The sequence below is a fragment of the Dermacentor albipictus genome, chromosome 4 (genome assembly GCF_038994185.2).
Source record: "Dermacentor albipictus isolate Rhodes 1998 colony chromosome 4, USDA_Dalb.pri_finalv2, whole genome shotgun sequence".
Lineage (NCBI taxonomy): Eukaryota > Metazoa > Arthropoda > Arachnida > Ixodida > Ixodidae > Dermacentor > Dermacentor albipictus.
In genome coordinates this window covers 165,729,654-165,750,127 of record NC_091824.1, presented here as the reverse complement: position 1 = coordinate 165,750,127, position 20,474 = coordinate 165,729,654, and the positions used below count along the sequence as shown (strand labels likewise).

General features: G+C 48.0%; 1 protein-coding gene and 1 long non-coding RNA gene across 6 annotated transcripts in view; one reads left to right on the top strand and one right to left on the bottom strand.

Annotated features, from left to right (window-relative positions):
• LOC135899950 (uncharacterized) overlaps positions 1-20,474 on the bottom strand; it is a 273,078-nt gene that overhangs the window by 76,722 nt on the left and 175,882 nt on the right. The gene's annotated exons all lie outside the window — the stretch shown is intronic.
• Positions 1-20,474, top strand: part of LOC135899946 (Friend leukemia integration 1 transcription factor-like) — a 73,226-nt gene that overhangs the window by 11,991 nt on the left and 40,761 nt on the right. For 2 of the 4 annotated variants that reach the window (XM_065429323.1, XM_070537771.1), the window contains exon 1: positions 328-6,783. In XM_065429323.1, coding sequence (XP_065285395.1) covers positions 5,904-6,783 — 880 coding nt within the window. In that variant the 5' untranslated portion in view covers positions 328-5,903. Of the gene's footprint in view, positions 1-327; positions 6,784-20,474 lie in introns of those variants that run through there. The other 2 variants (XM_070537770.1, XM_070537769.1) reach the window with 2 other exon arrangements.

Genomic DNA, 20,474 nt, shown 5'->3' with positions numbered 1-20,474 from the left:
TGAAAATCACGAAATTATTCCGCGTGTAAACTGAGAACGGTTAAAATGGCGCGTTTACACAGTAGGAAAATTAGTCGCTGGCAGCTTTTGTAAACATGTGACAGTTTGTTACGAAGGACAACACCCTTTGGTGACCGGCGGCGTTTCTGCGAAAAGGACGTGAAGACAGTTCATGCAACTAAGGAATGAAGATATATCGCAAGGCAAAATATGCACAATGCAATCCGGGATAAGTTGAATGTATGCAAAAAAAAAGAGCACACACAAACACAATATGCAGATTCAAGACACACGCTGGAATCCATATGAAGGCAAGTTTCAGTCAAGCGATGTTTATTAGATCCCATACAACAGCCACACGTACAATCGTTCACTGTAATTCTATGCGGCGTGCAACCTCATGCAATATTTATTTATTCATCGCAAGGTTCACAGCTTTATTCACAGACAATTTTTACGCTTATGCACTGCGTCACTCACATGCTATATAGGCTGAAATGAAAACTCCAAATCAGGTGGATGTACAGTGCTGTAAGACATCTAGGCTGCGATGTCGTGACGAGACAGCTGATGTACGATGCTCGTCGAGGGAACAATGGTGATGGCAAGTGTCGTACAGAGAAGTACGACACATATCTAATACATTTAAGGCTTCCTGTACATATTGTCTCACGTTGGCACGTACCCATTCTAGGAGATTGGCCATTAATGGGCAGATACATGCACCCGCTGGCATATAATCAGCGGCCCAAGCTGTGTTCCATACGCACATGTATACAGTGGCACACGCTCAATGGCCCGAGTTGTGTATTCGGCAAGACAGCGCCCTTAAAGTGGGGGAATAGGCAAGAAAAGCCAAGCTTCAGGTTTGTTGCTTATCAATAAATAAATAAATAAATAAATAAATAAATCCAAAACTTCTGAGTTACATGCTAAGCTCGGTTCGGCATTTTTGCAAGCGCGAGTAAACAACAGAAATACGGTGACCAACCTATTGCGCGTCCCAAGGTTCATTTCGGCAATAACAGGTCAGCTTGGTGAGAAATAACTCTGGGTGTAACCAAATATTGTTTACGGTGTTTGTGGTCAGCGCGCACGCACGTACGCACACGCGTGAACTGACATCGCCTTCTCTCTTCCGAGCCGCAGCATCTTTGCGCCACCCAACTTCTCCTGCCAGGCTCCTTCGATGCGCCCGTTCTTTCATCCCTTACAACACTCGAAGCAACAATATAACACCAAAAGCTTCTAGAATCGAGTCATTTGATACTATAGTTCTTTCTTTTTCAATTTCACCTCTGCCAGTGCGTTTCACGAGGAGAGACGCGCGAGTGACGCTGTTAGCTTGGATCTCTTCGTGTGCGAAATATCAGCGAGAGGCGGGAGCAAGCTGTGTGTTCAGTTCAAGAACGCCTGCACACTGGACCGTGAACAAAGGAGAAGACAACGCAAATTTCTGGAATATCATTCGCACATAATCTTAGTCGTCCTGGTCTGGGGTCCCGAACTAGAAGGACTTTTTCCTTAACTGCGAAGCTTTCTTTTTGAGAAACCCGTACGGGTTCCCTTTGTAGCTTCGTGGTATTACATTCGGGTGGATGTCAATGTTTTACTTTTCAAAGCAAGTAATACCCTGCAGTAACGGTAGGTGATAGTCGGGAGACTATGGTCACAGCGGTGGCCATTTCTGGGAAGGGGTGCGGCCATAGTCACAAGGACGAGTAGATTGGCACAAAATGGTGCAAGCAGGGACTGTGCCACAGTCACTTAGAAGACCGAGTGACAGACGTGGATCTGAGCGAATTTGGCAAAATACGTAATGCGGCTTTACAGGGCCCGCGAGGATGCCGTAGTAGTTCTATGTATTTCGTGACATCAGCAATATTCGCTCGGCGCTGCGTCTCCATGTGGTAATAGAGTAATTTACGTCACTTGGTGGCTCCGAGGCCTATTCGTAACTTTTTCAAATGAATAAACATACGGCAAGACAGCATAAAATAACACAAAAATAATGTGATCTAGAGTGGAATGCTCAATATAGCGACAAGGCCAGCCGGTATGTCAACCTCTACCAATTTTCAAGCGGATATCTGTTTTTTTACAACAAGGATACATTTCCAAATGCCGCAGTAGTCATTTGCTGTCAGTCCGGATCTCAGTCTAACAACTCTGAAATTTTCAGTGACGCACTTGTTGATTTCCGCTTCATCATCAGCATTGGTCGGTGGTACCTCAAGTATGGACTGTTTCTTTATATAGCGCCGCCGGTAACCTGCATATGCGCAGCACCTGTGTAGGGAGACGAAATCATAATGAGAATGTCGGCTCTTTTATGCGGCGAGAACTAGAGTCATTGCAGGTTGTTTCAATGTGGACTTTACGTGCCTTAGTGCGTGTGAATCGTAATGGAGCCATTTAGCGGCAGGTCGCTCCCGCTCGCTTTAGGTGATGCGTGCCCTGGAGGCCGATCGGTAGGTCTTCTTTGATCTCGCAAACACTGAGGCGAGGTAGTCAAAGGCACCGCGCCGTTATCGTTTGACGTAGGAAGAACAAAGAAGTAGCGCAGCAATTGGATGGCCGACATGCTACGCGAAGGCGGGAGGGGGCAAAACGCGAGTCGTGTCCTCTTCTCTCGGCGTTTCGACTTTTCCACGAATCCGTCCTTCGACGTGGCGCGAACATTAACGACCGCCCTGTTTAGTCAACTTGCCGTCACACCGAGGCCGCTGTCGGGCATCGACAGCATTGCTGCACGCAGCGCCAGCAGCCTCGGCTGCCCCATGCGTCTTGCGCAAGGTCCACGGAGTTTGGCACGCACGCAAAGCGCACGCACACGCCGCGTTCCTTGCACGGGCCGTGCTTTTCTTTTGAGCGAGGGGCGGCGCACTTGCTGGTGCGTCACCAAGCAGCGGCGGGCGTACTTTCCCCAACGCCTCACCTGCATCGCTGTAAAGCCCACCCGACGCTGTCCCGCCGCGAGCGCCGGCCAATAATAAGGCTCGAGGACGACCCGCCTCGCTTCTTCCCTTTCGCTACCACCTCCCACTTCTGGAACGCTGCCCCGCGTCGACGCTCGGCTTGGCTTGGCCCCGAGTGTGGCGGCTACAAAGTGGATATTGTGCGACCCCCCTCCCCCACTTCTCTCATCACCAAAACGCTTTCCCGCTGCTCCCTCGCTCCTCGTAAGGGGCTGCAGGGTGCGCGCTTTATTGGTCCGCGCTTATTGGAGGAAGGCGCAATTTGAATTCGCGAATAACTCCTCCTGCGAGTCAAAAACTTCCATTTTGTATCTGTGTGGCTGTCAGGTGGTAAGACCCCGTGTCCTCCGCTTCTCTGAGTAGTTTCTTTTTGTGTTCGCACTTCTGACCTTCACCCTCTCGGAGTTTGTCTGGCCATGCGAGGAGGGGCTCACTCGAACCAAATCGGCGGAGAGGGTTCTTCTAAGAGTTTATTCTTTTCTTTGCCTAGCTGCCTCCTAGTATTGCGCCAAAGGACTCCCCTTTTTGCGTGTTTGGGCATGGAGTAGAACGTCAGGCCTTTCTCTTGCCACTCTCACTCGGCACCTCTCCTTCTTGCCTCCTCAGAGCTGTCTTCTCTCGAACAACTCTGTAGCGAAATTAGCTGCCGGCAACTACGTCGAAAAAAAAGCGCGCCTCCGGTTCAAATCAGTTGGCTTTCCATGGCGTGTGCGGTGTGGACCACGTGCGTCGAAGCAGTGCTTGCCTGTGAAGAGGCCCATCGCTGTGGATACTCGTATTCAGCGCAACATGTGCCTCTGATATCAACGTGCACCCGGTAAAATATTGTTTCTTCTTATCGCTGTAATCCGGAGAGTCAGTGCGATTTCAGCTTTCTAAACACCGTGCTCACTAGGCACTACCATCTCACTGATTTATTGCGCCAACTTTGTCCTCGAATTGGCGCTTGGCTTTGCCAGCGTTTTTTTTTTTTGTTTCCTTGAGAACTATTGTGCTCGTTTGTTCTCTACAGTCACTGCAATTAGGGTTGCCTTCATTGTACGCTGGATTCGGTCATCGCATTAACAGAAACGTTAATAAGGAACAACAGCTCAAGAGTGTGGAAATCGATAACTCGAGATAATTCAACATTTGAGAATGGTTGCGAAAGAGCGCGATAGTGGGAAACATTTCTGACGAACGCAGTGCACTTCGAACTCCGCCACTTGCTGATTATTTTCGAAAAAGTGTATTTTCGCCGAAGCTTTCTGCATAGCTCGTAAATGAACATCACGAACTTGAAGCAGTTGAGACTCGCATGTGTGGTAACGTGTACATTGTGACGTTACCACATGGTCACCGTGCCAAGATAAAATGAAAGCAACAGTTATTCGTGCATGTTCGTTGCATCACCAGAAGTTCATAATCGGTAACAAAGAGTCACCAATAAACTGCGGACTCTGTCGTAGTCGGCTCACGTTTTCCGCACCTTTCTCGCAAGATTGTTCGGAACGTTTTACAACGTTAACGTTCCTCTTGCATGAATGAACGGTTAAACAACCTTTTTTCGTCTACTTAACTGTAAGAGTTTTGCATTCAGTGAATGTGTGGATTTTGATTCATGTACGCACTCTTGCGAAATGTGCGAGAGAAAGAAGCGAAGCGTCCTTTACAGTGTAGTATTCTATTATATGGGAGTTCGCTTTAATTTATCGTTACGTTAAACGACGGAACGATTATTAACACTGCTTGAGCCGCCACTGAATTTTATTTGCAAGGCAGTGATTCCTTGGAATGGTGGGGAAATATGCCATTCATGGAATCGTACGAATGAACGCATTACATGCCCGTGCGCAATCATATTTCAATTTGCTGTATTCGCCGCTCTCTGCTTCAAATATAGACATTTTTCAAACTTACAGAAATAATAGCAGCAACATCGATATCGACAACAATAGCTAGTATCCTGTAAAAAATTACGGAGAAGCTCTATCATAAATTTCTTTTAGAAGTACCTATAGCTGCCATAATATACATATTTGACACGATAACAGTGCATGAGTACATGCACTCATAGCCAGGGTGCTGGATGTTGAGGGAATAGTGCGAATTGAATTCACTGTTTCTCGTGCTAAACAAACAAACCAAAATTTCTTGAGGGTATCCCCGCACGTGGTCTTGTTGCACAGTTTATTTAGTATTTCTAGACAGCATTTAGGGAAGCCTTGCCGTTTCTAGATTGCCTTGTATCGTGGTCGGCAACACGAAGCAGCGTCTTCTATAAGCCCCCAAAATGACCAACTGAAACTAAAGGAGCTTTTTGTTACGTTTAGCTTTAATAAAACGATCAACTTCCAGTGGTTGTTCTAATTATTTAGAAAACCTCTAGCAAGAGGCGTGCTCTGAAGATGGCGCTTATAAAATAGAGGGATAAATTTAGTCTGCACTAGAGCTTGTGGTTGAAAAACAGTCTTACAGGACAGTCTTACTGACTTCTGCACTTAGTGATCTTAGAAAATGGTCCCACTGCCAGGTAATATATTCCTATAAATAAAGTGGAATATTGTGGAATACTTGTTCAATACGAGCCTTATCTGTTCGGTAATGTCATGAAGCGGACGAGCGAAAAAAAAAATGAAGTCGGCAGTATAGCTTAGTATTTAATACATTTCATTAAGCACGCAATTTCACCTTACATTACAACCCCATCCTGAGCAGTAAAAATAAACCTGCTCCTCTTCCGTTCTTTTCAGTTGAAGACTCTAAGAACACGGTACGGTAGGAAAAACACTGCAACAAAGGGGTCACCGAAGGAAGCAAGAATGTAATAGCGCTTACCGTATGTCGTACGGGAGAACGACCCCAAACTAAGCGCGTGGACCCACTGTTCGTGAAAAGCACTCAAGTGGATCGAGCAAAACGGCACCGCGAGAGACGCCGCTCGCCATGCAGGAGGCAAACTTCGTGAGCACCATACCCACACCTCCGTACGAACACGGCGCCCACTCCGGAGGGCACAACTGGCCCGACTTCCGGTTGCCTCCCGTGACGATGGCGCCGACCCTTGGGAAGCAGCCCATGTTCGACGTCGACGTCTTCGAGTCCTTTTTTAAGCCACTTTACTTTGCGGAGGACCTCAAGCTGACTTCGCAGACCGACCTCTTGGCTGAGCCGCAGACGACTTCGGTCGAACAGCCGCAGCGAGAGGTGCAGCAACGCAGCGCCACGACAGCCTCTTCGCCAGGAATTGTCGGTGGCTCGGCGGAATGGCTCCAGCTCCGGACAGCGCGCGATGTGCCGCTTCAGCAGCCCGTCGAAGAGATGACGAACTTGGTGCCAGGAGTGGGTGGGAAAGCCCGCCAGGATTCGTCGCCGCACATGTACGACGACGGCTCCCTCGAGAACGCTGCGTCGCGCTGCTGCGGGTTCGAGACACCAGAAGAGAGGCGAACATCGCCGGAGAGCTTGGCCTGCTCGCCAGGAGAGCACGACGAGTGGGCAATCGAAGACGTCGCCGTCTCTGTGAAGAGCTGGCCTTCCGCGTCACCGGCCGACGCGGCGGCGGCTGATTCAGCTGCCGGACGTGAATCAGCCGAGCGGCGCCGCCGGAACTCGGGGAGCCGGAGTGGCGTTTTCGAAGACGCCGCCAACCAAGCGGCGCCGGTCGCCGCCGCCGTCAGCGTCAACGGAACGTCAGTGTCTCCTGACGCTGCCGTGCCCGATGTTTCGACGGCGTCGACGGTGAGCTTCTCGGAGACAGTGACCCCTGACCGGGAAGAGAGTGCCGAATCCGAGACGGAGAAAGCGGAAGTGTGGCTGCCCACAGGTGAGAGTGCCCGCTTCCGCTGCTTCCTCTGAACGGTTCTAATCGCAGCGGCTGGCCGCGTAGGAGCCCGCGCGGTCACGCAATTCGTGGTCCTGCGGGAACCGTAGCCACCGCTGATTTTCCCAGCAGCCGCCGTCTCCGAGTCAAAACAAAAACAAAATACGCATGCATAGGTCAGGCAACGCGGACGCGAAATTGGACCTGACTTGCACGTGGTGAGGAGTAGAATCGTGAGTCAGCGTTGGGCGCGTGAGTATGAGCCATCGGATGACTACGAAAGCCGCCCCGTTGGTCGGCGTTGTTGTGTGTTCTCTTTAATGAACCGACGAGTGAGACGTCGTCAGTGAGCGCCCGAGTCAAAGGGGGACATGGCAGCTTAAATGGGCAGCGCGGCCACGCGACAAAGAACGTTTGCGGCACTATAGCCAATGCGTGAAATACGGAATACGGTAGGTTCGGCTACCACCTTATCCGCTTTCATTTCCGTTTACTTTATTATTTCTACATTTGAACTAATTAAGCATGACGATTTTGCGTTCTCTGACTTCATTGTATGTTTCTACGTATGGTTGTGACTAGCAAAGACCGACAAATGCCCTTATTGTTTTCGCTCAAGCATGCGAGGTTTTATTGGCCAATTGCCAGCTCCTAAGCTCACGTACACTGCGTTAAACACGTGCGTCCACCGCCTTAGCCAAAGCTAACCAAAGCTAACCTTGCACACATACGAACACCCACAGAAGTGGAAGAGAAGATGGCCCCGCGCTAGTGTAATCGGTGAAGCACTGCACGCGCAATGCGGAAAGTGTGAGTTCGGCTCCCAGCTACGACAAGTTAGCTTTTCGTTCACTTTCATTTCCCTTTGCTTTATTACTTCTACCTTTTGAAGTTAACATGGTAATTATTTCTCCTATGATGTCTCAGGGTTCACTGCTTATTAAAGCGAAGCTTTCGTTGCCTACTTTCCTGGGTTTTGCGTGGCTGACTGGATGTTGGGTGGTGCTGGGTTGGTCGCTGTCTAGGCGGATATACGTATTTGTTGATACACATAAAGAGGTTAAATGAAACTAGCAGCGAAGTGGCCTATGCAACCCCTGCGTACTAACCAAGTATTCGCACCTGTGTTTTTCATCACACACACACACACACAAAATATAACTTCCTGCACAAAACATGAACATATAACGTCGCCTAATAAGGATCTCAAAGCACACCGATCTGTTAGTGGAATGGTGAAATACATTTAATGAGTTATTTGATTTACTTTACTTTCTTTAATTTTGCCACTCAGTATGCGCCACTGATTGTATCTCCGTCCTTGGCCAATCGTCCAGAATGGGCATGTCCCACTACGATTGCCACATAAAACCTGGACATACAATGTCGGCTCACAGAGTTCTTTGAAGCACACCGATTTCTTGATGAAACAGTGAATCATCTTGCGCAGATTCCATGATTTAGTTATTTACAATTAGCCATTCGCTATGTGCCATGGGTGTGTGTCCGCTCTTGGCCAGTCCTCCAGAATGGGCATGTCCCACTGTAACACAAGAGGTATACAGAATCCATAAATGTTGCTTGATACGTGTCGTAATTTTCTGTGCACACGCCTGTGATCGTCATTCTACCCTCAACACGCATCATACATCGCATTCGTCCTCTTGATATCGCTGCGTTTACGTCGCACACATTGCATCAACCTGATTTGGAGTTTGCGCATCGGCATAGCTTGTGAGGGATGCAGTGCATAAACATGATAAATGCATGACAGTAAATTTGTTACCTTTGCGGCGGATAGACATAAACATTCCATTAGATTACACGTTGCATAGGATGAAAGTAAGCAAAATTGTACGCATCGCTTTTAGTTGTAAAGCATTAATGAACCGCATTGTCTAAGCCTCGCTTCACATAGATCTCAACGTGTGCGCTGTACCTGCATTCATTTTTTAGATGCCTTTGCTGCAGTTGACTTTGCCGGAACACGGTCCAAGAATTTTGTGTATATAGTGAAGGGGCACTTGGTCTACTCTTCCTAAATTATTTGGTTATGGTTTCTTACTACTGAGTATTTCGGGAACCCCCCCCCCCCCCCCCCAAAAAAAAATGTAGCAAATATTCTTAATTTCATGGCCGCAACAGTACTGAAAATTGAAGCAGCAAGCCACCTCGAGAAACGTTTTCCTGCATGTTATTTTCAATCCAAAGCAAGATATCTGTGTTGTATACTTATCCGTCGCGGGAGGTGCGCCACCATGCTGAACTTCCCCTCGTCGGTCAACTTTCGCGTTGCAGGGTCCGAGTGACGCGTCACCTAAGCTACAGGCTCGCTGTCGATGCACTCGAAAACTGTGCGATAAAAGTAACTGACGGGACGAGTGTAATTATTTTCGTCGTGTTAGCTAGGGAACCGATCAGTGCGCACTGAGAGTGGTATCCCCGAAAGCAATCGACCAAGGATATACAGGCCTTGGCCAGTTACCACGCTTGTTTACTAAGTATTCCTATTTCCGAGACTAGGATGCTGACAAAACTAGAAAAGAATATTTGTAAGTAGGCTGGCCTATAATTCTTCTCAACTAAGCGGGACTCCAGCTTCGCCTGTAGTGCCCACACATTGTGACATGTTGTACTTACATCCTTCTCCCCTACCCCCACGCTATCTCTTTCTTTTTCTCTCCTCGTGAAGCGAGCAGGCGTGGTGATATGTTTCGAATAATAATAATAATAATAATAATAATAATAATAATAATAATAATAATAATAATAATAATAATAATAATAATAATAATAATAATAATAATTCAATAAAACGAGCTGAGTTGCCCCTACGGCATTCTTTTGAAAAGCACTACTGATTTAGGATGGTCTGGACTACATATAAACTCTATACTCAGTCATAAAAACTCTACACTGAATCCTAAAAGGTACGGCCACTTTCACGTCTGTTATTTCTTCGGATTCACCATAATAGAAATATACTGATTAGGCTGTCAGGTTCATATCTGCGAACTATAACGCATGTCGTGTTTGCTACAGCTATTGATAAGGGAATGAATGAACGGCCTCTAAAGTATCTATGCGTCATGCGTGGGGCTGTAGCGCAATACTGACTATGCAAAAGTTGTGTCGCGCACTAATTGGAGTGAATTTCCACGTTTGTCGTAATAGTTCACCGATACTTTTTTTTAAAAAGTGTCAGCGCTTTCAGATCCCCCATGAAGCAGGTCACGCAAAAGGTAAACAAAAACAACCAATAGACGAGTTTCTTTCTTTATTTTCTTTTATCTCCAACAGTTAAAAAAAAAGTCAACTGTAGCATGTAGCTCAATTCAACTTCTTATTCTACATTACTCCTAGAGACGGACATTATTTGCTCGAGAAGTCAAAGTGAACATTTTACTAATTGACAATGTTTCCCAATTATCTTTTAAACTAATAATTTACGGCGCATATTGAAATTTAAGAATTGTAGCCGGTGACTTCGAAAGTCATATCCACTAGGGAGAAATTCTGAGGATGACAGATATGCGTTTCGAGATATTTGAATTTCGAGAACAAAATTAATCGGTGGTCTGGTCATTTTTGAGCTTCAGTGCATAAAAACTAAAGGCTTTCTGTTAAAAGAGCAAGTGCGGAAACGGTGCACTTTTGTTGCAAGTTTGACAGCGCTCATTTTGTTTCATCTTAGCTAGTTTCAAACTCTGTTCCAAATGGATGTGCCTTGAGAAATCACTAACTTGAATTCGTGCACTGCATCATGAGCGCTACAGTAATGGTAATTAGCGAAACTTTGTTAATTAGTGAAGTATGCATTTTGGCTTCTACTGTAAGTAACGTCGACCTCTTCGAGTTATCCAGCTGAAGGAGAAGACGAAAATAAACAGAGAAGGCAGGGATGTTGACCACAAATGCGTCTGGTTGGCTACCCTACTCTGGGCGACGGGAAATAGGGAACAGAAAGATAAGAGAGAGGGAAGGAGAGGAGGGGATGAAAGCCGCGGTGAGCTCGCGCACGCACGTGGAGGGCCTGAGCGAGTTCGCCTGAGCAAAGCGCGCGTTATTTCCTATATCTAAAAATAACAATGAAACATCGGCATAAAACGAGGCACTAACACCGAGAGAGGGTACCAGGCACTCTTTGTTTAGCGATTAACATGGATAGTCCAGACTACAATCAAGGGAACATTGCTGTCAACATTAAGGCAATTTTTTGTTAAAAATTAAATTAAATTATGGGGTTTTACGTGCCAAAATCACTTTCTGATTATGAGGCACGCCGTAGTAGGGGACTTCGTAAATTTGGACCACCTGGCGTTCATTAACGCACAGCTAAATCTAAATGGTGAGTAAGTGCCCATGAAGTACCATATTCAGCTGTGATGTTGCTCCAGCAGGTAGCGAATGTTACTTCTTGACCACATGAACAGTTCAAGTCCCTCAGCTTTTTATCATTTTTCTTGCGTTGCTTCATCTTGTTGAAAGCAGCAGTTTCCTTCGCTTTTTCTTGGAGAGAAGACGGCGATACTGTTGCTACTTTCAAGAAAGCCAACGACCCGTGTACAGTTGGCTATTTACCTCGCCTTTCTTTTTGCCGGACGTGTACAACGATTCGCATCGAAAACGGGAGAGAGCAAAAGCGGAGAAAGAAGGGCCGTTAGCCTGGCCGCCTTAACTACCGGTTAACAGTTGCCCGCGAGGCATGTGCCGACCTGTAAACTGACGCGCCTGATTACACGTCGGTTTGCGAAAAGGAGAGCCGCCTGAGCTTCCGTTCCTTCGCTAACAGGTAGAAACGTCGGCCAGTAGAAATAGTGCCTGGACGAAGCAAGAAAACAAGGAACGCGGCCCGCCGGCAAACTATATACACCGCAGTCATTAGGAACTCTCTCACTTTCACTCTCTGAGGTTTCTCTCAAATCTTTTCTTCTTCTTCCCGTTCATGAGCAGTGGAAGTAAACGTGCCAGCGTAGATTTCTTGAAACTCTACGCCTTATTCATTATTTTCTCCCGTTGAGAGCAAGACGTTCCGAGTTGCCGTCGCATCATCCAGCCAAGTCGGCCTCGTGGTCGCCGCTCGCATAGCGGACGCAATTAGCCCGTCGCCGCCCGGACGGGCGCCGTCCGTCTTGGCGGTGCCTTAGAAGAGAGCGTCCGCAACCAGGCACCGACCCTCGGCTTCCTCCTCGTAGCCTGGCCTCAGGTACCAGCTAGCGCCACACGCCGCCGACCGGCCGTTCGCTCGCCTTATAACGAGGTGTGGACGAGACCATCCGCCAGACCTACGCACCAACATCGCCAGCGCACGTCAAGGAAAAGGTGGAGGAGGGCATCGGGGGCAAGCGCGCACAAAGGCGCCGCGCGACCACGCGCCGAGCCCCCGCGACCAGAGGCGCCGTCGCGGCCGGCATGCGATTCATATACACCTGCCGCGTGGCACACTTGTTGCGGGCCGCCCGCCGCCGATGCGCGATTCCACGCACGCTAACAAACGCACGAGCTGGCGCTCTTCCTCTTTTCACCCGACAGAGGGGAGAGAAAGAGAGCGCATCTCTCCGTTCTCCAGGAAAGCAAGCCTCCGTCGGGGAACCACGGCGACGACGTGATTTCTGTGGGCGGCTGGAGCGCGCGGAGAGCCGGCTTCTGGGAAACGAATCTAATTTCGTAAACGCTGCTGGACCTTCGCATGGAGAACAGAGGAGGTGGAGGGGGGGGGGGGGGGTTGAGTATGAGACGGCAAAAGAAGAAAATTAAAAATGAACCACCTGAGGTAAGACGTATCGTAAGTTACAGCACCACGCGACGAACCAGTTAGAAAAAGAATAAATAAATATTTTTCCAATGCGAGATTTGCTTCATTGAGTCGTGCTGTTCACGATTACACACACGTGGCATGACGCGCTTGTTTGTCTCGTTTGACCTCTGGCGCTCTATGATGGTGTCGGTAAGTAAGGGCGATGTGGGAAGTATGGTGCTCTGCGTCTTCGTGTGCGACGTGGCGTTCATCTCCCTCTAATGGATAACGCGTCTCCCGCCGACTTCACGACGTTGCCGAAACATCGTAATCGCAGCCGACGACACTGCTCTCGCTCTCTGCCGAGAGGTCAGCGAGGCGACCGCGCACCGGCGGCGCGCCAGGCGAGGACGGCAGCCACCGCGGCAGCATGAATCACGAGAAACTTGGCGCCGTAACAATGAGGAAAGTGTTTCTCCACGCTGCCGCGGCAGTAAAGAGACTGTCGTTGCCGCCGCTTGAATCAGCGGCGCCGTCTCCAGGAAAATACGGACTGGTGCCCGAAGGGGAGGTGCCTCGCTCTGTAGTACTACGCACGGAGAGCATGAATGAAAAACCGTGTCTCTCCTGAAGCGTGACGTATTACTCTGGCCCCTATTTCGGCCTTGTTTCATGAAAGGGAGGGGAGGTGGGGAGATTGCTTAGTTCCTTGCGGCTGTCGACCTCGTTTCGACAGGGAGTCACAAATAGCATGAAAAAACAATAACGAAGGTTTCCGTGTGGATGAGACCAACTTTATGGTGATTGCAGCCAACCGAAGAGGCTCCACTATTCTTCGGGTTCTAATTATATTGTAAATCGTACTGGTTGATTACCTAGCTCTTCAATAATTAACTTCACATCGAGTACGTCAACGTTCGGACTTCTGATCATATTTCAAAATGTCAGTTTCAGCTGTCTGCAGCGCACTACCTTCTCTCTCTTTCTCTCCTATGTTTTTGAGAACAATGCTAAATCTGAAAAAAGCCTGTGTGAATAAGGAACACCTGATACGCGTTCAATAGCGTTAAAGCACTTTATTTTTGAAGCGAACTGAGACGCCACTTGATGCGATAATTATCACGCGTAGTCAATTGAATTCGCTTTTCTGGAGTAATTGCTGTTTTGATCTGGAATAGGTTTTTCTTTTATTAGACACCGAGAGTACATACAATCATAAGTGCAGGCTGCGTGGGGAAATCTTTTTTTTTCGCACGTCTAAATATACTGCAGTGATGCAGCTTTTCAAGAGCGCATACAAGTGCATGCGAGACGCGTACATTTTTTGTCTTCGTCTTACGCTGTCTTCAGTATCAGTTTGTGCGATCGCCCAGCGCGCTAGCCTTTTTACCCGTACTCGTAACTAGGATAGTACCTACGTAGAGGAATGCGCCACCAGCAACGGCAGCTAATCTCACGCTGCTTGATATTCAGATGCCGTTCGCGCGGCAGCCGGCGCGCTAGGTTCTGCCGGCCCTGTCATTCCTCGTACCCCGCTCCTCCGCGCTCCCGGTGGGCCCCCGATCATGCGCCTCTGAGTCAGAGCTGCGGCACGGGGCTTTATCGCCGCATCGTGAGCTCACGCGGCGCTCCTATCCTTGGTCCTGCCTCGTGCCTGGAGGCGCATGGCGGCGGTGCCGGCGCACACGTATTCAGCGTCACAACCGTCCAAACTCGTGCCACTTTCGCGCGGACGAACGGTTGCCGCGCGATCGCCTGTGGTCTGCTTGTAGATTCGACGTCTGTCACGTTGCCGCCTGTAACGAGGTCACTTCGTCGTGACTCATCCCCGAGCACTTGGCTTCACGTGGTCGAGATTACGCGGAGAAACCGTCTTCCCCGTCCTATACGAGGAAAGGCACGGTCAGTGCAGCAGGGAACGAGACCGTACATCTTTTTTTTTTTACTTCTCGTTCTTTTTCTTTTCAAAGCTTGCCTCTTGAGGCAAGCTATTGAAAAAAAAAATCTAAGTAACGAAAGTAGTCTTTGCAGGCTATACTTATAATTGCAGGCCAGTGGCAAAGGTTTTTCTATGGGCAAAGGAGGAAAATCTAAGCCGTTGTAGGTATGGAGTGACCTATATGTAACTTCGGCGAGGTTCGATGCAGCATTGACACAGCTAAAAACTATTGCATCGATCTTTTCGAACGGATTTCGCTCCTTTCGTAACTGGTTTCTGCAAGTTTGTGACGTCGAAGCATGTGCTGTAAAATCGTACATTTATTTCATAAATACTCTGTCACACCACAAAGAAAGAAAAACAAATAATAAAGGAAGAGAAAAAAGAAGAGATTGATGTTACATGCTGGAGTGTAAGAACGCTGTCGTCTCGTCCTTCTGTCCTGACTTGAGTAGTTGTGTATTAGTGTTTAGCGAAACATATTCCGAAATCTGAGGCTATGAGCAACAACAAGCCCAAAAAGCTACGCTGATGAGCAATACTTTGCTTCATATTTTAATGTCACGAGACTATAAACACCAACACGACGGACAAATTGCGCGCGGATAAAAGTACGGAGTCCTGAGGGTGACCTCTACTTAGGGCAAGCAACAACGGCGTTAACAACGTCAACATAAACAAGGATGCACTTTTCGCTGTCGGCAGTGGCTTGCCGGTCGTTCAAGGCGACCGAAGTGCGCTGTTACAACCCGCTATTTCATCCAGACGTTAATTGATTGAGAAGCTGAACGGCGGGCATTTGAGAGGAAACGTCTACGTCGGGATCACTGATCAGCTTTGCACAGCTCGAGGGGCGTTTTCTGTTTGCTTTTTCTCTTCCCTGCACGCCTTATTCGTTAAACCGGCAGGAGACGCACGGCATCTCGTTGCTCGCATACCTACCCGCTGATTCAAACTGGCCGCGCGGGCTGTATGCGGACGCGGAGGCCGGTCTTTCACACAATGCGCATTCTTTTCTCACGCTCAAAACGTCCACCTAGATGGTTCTCCGGCCGCACCCCCGACTCTGTTCGCTGAGGCTGCGCCGTTCTTGGACCGAGCCGCGTCGTTCCTTTGCGCGCGCTCCCGACTTTCAGCTCTGCAGCGGCGGTACTCGTCCGATGGTTTCGTCGCTGCCCCCGGCGCAGAGGCCGGGGAGCGTGCGAAATGACCCTGTTCCCCAGGCGCCCTCCAAACGCGTCAGCATGGGCGGATGCGTTGCATCAGAGTGCTACCCGTAGGTACGCATATCGCCTTGCATGTCCGCACGGTAGTGCTGCCTGAGACACTGTATCACCACTGGGTGTGGCTAGCCGGCACATATGCAATTCTTTATTTAATGCATCAGGTTTATTTTATTTATTTATTTTTGTTGTTCTGCGGAAACGTATCATTAAAAAATTACTTGTGCGGTAGACGGCGCAATCCCAAGTGTAGAGATGAATTTCTTGAACAGACGGACATCGCTTGCGCGACAAACGGCCCTGTTCAGTTAGCTAACGAGTATACACTAATTACCATCTAATTAAGTTTGCTGACACATGTTGCCCAATCTTTAGTTTCATCCCGACGTTGGTGAAGTCAAGTCCATTTAGCAGAAATTACGAAACAAGCAACTGTTTCGATGTATCCTTCCCCGAATACGCGTCTCAAGTGCACTGGCGTTCCACTTAGTTTTGCAAGGGTGGCTATTGTCATAATCTTTCCCACTGTGCGTTTGGCTGGGCTTGAATTACGGCGTGTCTAAATCGAGCGGCCAACAGAAGAACTCAATGCGACTCAATGAGCACAATGCATTAATGTCTGTGTTACGTGAATTTGAATACACGGTGTGCTACTTTCTCGTCACGACATCCCACATGCATTGCAATTTACTCGATGTGCACCGTGATTCTAGTTCAATACTCTCTGAAACTATCATCATAACATATTTCCATGTGTTGGCACATTCTAGAGGAGCTTAGGAGGATAACTCTTCAATCATTCCTGTCTGCGCTCACAGTACGCGCACCGCTCTGCTCGTCTTGTGCAACGACATTATTTGTGTATGTGCGTGATATATGACGGCTCGCGCGCTGAACTTGAGCTCCATGTGTATTCATGGTGCCAAATAAATGTTTATACTCCTCCTCCTCCTCCTCCTCCTCCTCCTCCTCCTCCTCCTCCTCCTCCTCCCTTAGTTCCCCTGAGGCCGCACTATGAGCCGAAGATCGATGTTACATCACTTGAAGGCAAACCACGTCCCTTTTTCTGTAGGCTCGCGCCGTTCAGTAATCTACAGGCTGCATAACATTGTGCAATCTTGATAGTCTGCTGCAGGGCTTGTAGAATGTGTTCTTAGAATTTGGTTCCCTGCAAGCTGGATAAAGCTATGCATGGCGCGTGAGGTGCTTGCGAAGCTTCTGAATCCACAGGACAAGCTTTGTAATACGCGAAACTGAATAAGACACTGGCTGGAAACGACGTGTGGGCTAACAATAAAAAAAAAAGGTAAAGGAAGAAAAGGATCAGGTGGTGGCTCCATACATCCTTTAGTATTTGCAAGTGCGCTTCTCTGCATTTCACACCTGCCGCGCTAACGGCGCCAACACACTTGCCTGGATGAAGCCATAAGAGCATGGACTCTGCTTGCTGGTGCCTTCCTGCCGCATGTGCTCTGATCCCTAGACCCACGTCTACATGCATTGTCCGCCTCGTAAACCTCACAAATAGTAAACATATACGGATAATTGGCTATGCCAGCCATTAACATACCAAGGTACATTGTGGTAGAGCGAGCCTTACATTTAAGAAAATTATGCCTAGGACATTAGGAATACGAAATTGAATATTCTTGCGCCGTTTTAGTGTAAGATACTCATTTTATGCAACTGAAAGGGTTCCAGATGCATATATGACTTCGCATGCGCCAGTGAAATCTCAATCTTGCAGAGTGACATTTCACGGCTCCTCAGCTGACTGGAATCTCATTACACATGCGTACGAACGCGATAAAGCTTGCCACGCTTAGCACGTATTTGTCACTGTATAATATGGTAAAAATGGAGTATTTCTTTGATGGTAATGGTCAGCAGGTGGGCAGGTGCTTCATGGTGCACGCGTGCCGTACGATGAGGCGCACCCTCCGCTAACGATTTCTCAAAGACCCACTCGATTTAAGCAATTATGTTCCCTTCGATATAGGCCACAACCAGGGCGAAAGAGAAAAGAAAATTCGTCAGCCCTTCCACTCTGTCCAGAAGGACGAGCAGCGAAGTTGTTGCTTGTTTTACCTCAATCGACGCATCTGTGTATATTATTATTATTATTATTATTATTATTATTATTATTATTATTATTATTATTATTATTATTATTATTATTATTATTATTATTATTATTATTATTGAAGGACACAGACAAAAAATACTGCTTTTCATTGTGGAATGATTTATTCTTTTATGAAGCAGTGACGTGTGCAAGTACCGCCGCATGGCAGATGGGAATTCCACAATATTTACAACTTCGCTGTGAACTACGTAATTACGAAAAGTAGATGAAACATGGCGTAACGTTAGAGTCGTCTTGGTGGCTAAATTGTCATATAATTTGTTTCGGGATTGTTCCGATAAAACAAGAGTTACAGCCGTTTTTGAGAACCATGCTCCATTCGGTGACGACCGTGTATTGACAGGAGACGGGTATTCTGTAACGTTTACAACTGCACTGTGAACTAATTAATTAGGGCAAGTAAATGTAACTCGGCCTAATGATAGAGTCGTCTTAGTGGCCAATTTCAGTATATTTTTTTCCACGATACCTACATTAGATTGAGAGCTGCACAGCATGAACGAGAAACTGGAGACGAACAATTTTTTTTCGTGCTGACGAGACGCGTAGGCGGACGAAAATGGACAGCCGCTGCAGGGTATCTATATACAGCTCCGCTGTAAAAAACAAAACAAAAAAAGGGGCAGAACGTTTACGCGGAGCGCCATAGCCGTCACGGGGCGTGCAAGAAGAGAATAGCAGACCTATACACTGTGTTGCAAGAACCTGCGTTCCGCGAAATGAAGCGGCTCTCGATAGCGAACGTACTACATGATAACGGCTAGCACTGCGTTCTTACCCTGGCATCAGGTTCACCTTGGTTGCTCTCTCATTGCGGCTGACAGCCTACCACGAAGAGCAGAAAGATGTTATGCGGACGACCATCCGATTACGCCTATAAGGAGCGCGGGAGGGTGCTTGTGTCTGTGCATACCTAGCCGAGAGGAAAGACAAGCAGAAAAGAGAGTAAGAACGCAACTTCAGTACATGCGCCTCTCTCCCAAAGCTCTCGTTTTGCGCGTCGTGCGCGTGCGGCAGCAGTATTGCGGTGCATAGCTTCTCCCCCCTCTCTCCCTCTCTTTATAATCTGTTTGGTTGCGAGTGCTCTGGGACAGCTCGCTTCTTTTTTATTCGTCGCGAGGGCACGCGCCTTATCCCGGCTCGCCAAACGACGCTCGCTCGCTTTCCGAAGCAGAGGTCACGCGTCGACGATGCGCCGAGAATTCGGCAACGGCGACGACGCACCGCCCTATTCTGAGAATGCGCCGGCGAGGGCATCGCGGAACAGGAGCCGTTGTTTCTCGGCCGTGGCGCAACTGGCCGCAACGACCCCCGCAGCGACGGGAGCCGCGCGGCGAGAGGTGCCGCGCGAGAGGCGACGCGAGTCCGTGGGACGGAGCACTATTTGGGGCGCTCGCCCTCGCCACGCGAGAGCGCGAGAGAAAAAAAGAAAAGCGAGCCCGAGCAAGTCGTTGCGTTGATGTGCGCCACTGCAACAACCCCCGGACCCTTCGCTCTGCCTATATCTCGCGTCTCGTCAAATTACCGGTGTTCCGGGTGTGGTGGCGACGAACTTTAACGCTGCGTGGCCGGGGCTCGTTCTCGTTTAACACAAAAATAGGGCCACGCAGATAACGTCCTGGGAAGGGTAGCATAAATAGACACGCTGTTCGTGGTAGAAAATAATAAAGGACGTTCGCAGTACAAGTGCTAATGCTATTGAAAGGGGCGTGCGACAATCCGCTGGTGCAAAGCGCGGAAGGGAAACAGAAACGAAGTTAGAAGCACTAGTAATTGATTGTTCATTAATATAAATAAATAAATAAATAAATAAATAAATAAATAAATAAGAAGGGAGGCCAGGAAATTACGGATGATCTCTCTGCAACTCTCTGGCGCAGTCTGCTGACACCCAAGCGGTGGCAAGTAGTGGTGGGGTTGAGGTAGGGAGGATAACAGAGAGGAAGCAGTAAAGGAAAGAACTATTTACGTATATACAGCAAAGTGACTCAGTAAGAGTTATCCATAGTTAGCTTGCGGAGCCTCATTCTCGAGAGAGTTTGTTACCCGGCTCCGCGCACCAGCACTGTTAGGTAAAAATGCTGTGAGTCGTTAGAACGACAAATCGTGGATTGAAAACGTGAATGATGTCTGCGTATGTCGAAAGACGATGAGACATCGGCGCGATGCTTCCAGTCGTACAAGAAACTTTGCAATAGGCCTTAGCAGAGTAAATGATTTCATAGAGGAACAGGAAGAAATTTTCTGTTGAAAAATTAGCTGTTATACCATCCAGTCTGGAACATCTTAAGGTTTTAACATCTGCCTTGGCGTTCATTAGTTGGAAATAGTCTAAATACATTGCTTTTTTTTACATTATTGACGATCAGCGCTTAATATGAACCCAGCACTTGGAAGCTCTAGAAAGGAAATAAAACCGTGCTCAAATTCTGAGATATCCAACTGGAGTCGGATATAGTCGGATAACCTGCTGAAGTTTCACGTCACAATATTACGATCAGGTTTAGTACGTTTGTAATACCGCTTCGCCTTGGTGTTGCATACATTAAGTGCTTTCATTTTAACATTCATCGTGCAAGCTCCACGTCTTGAGCATATTGAACAGTGGACGAGAACTTAGTCATCGTGTTGCTGGACTGCTCGCTTTAT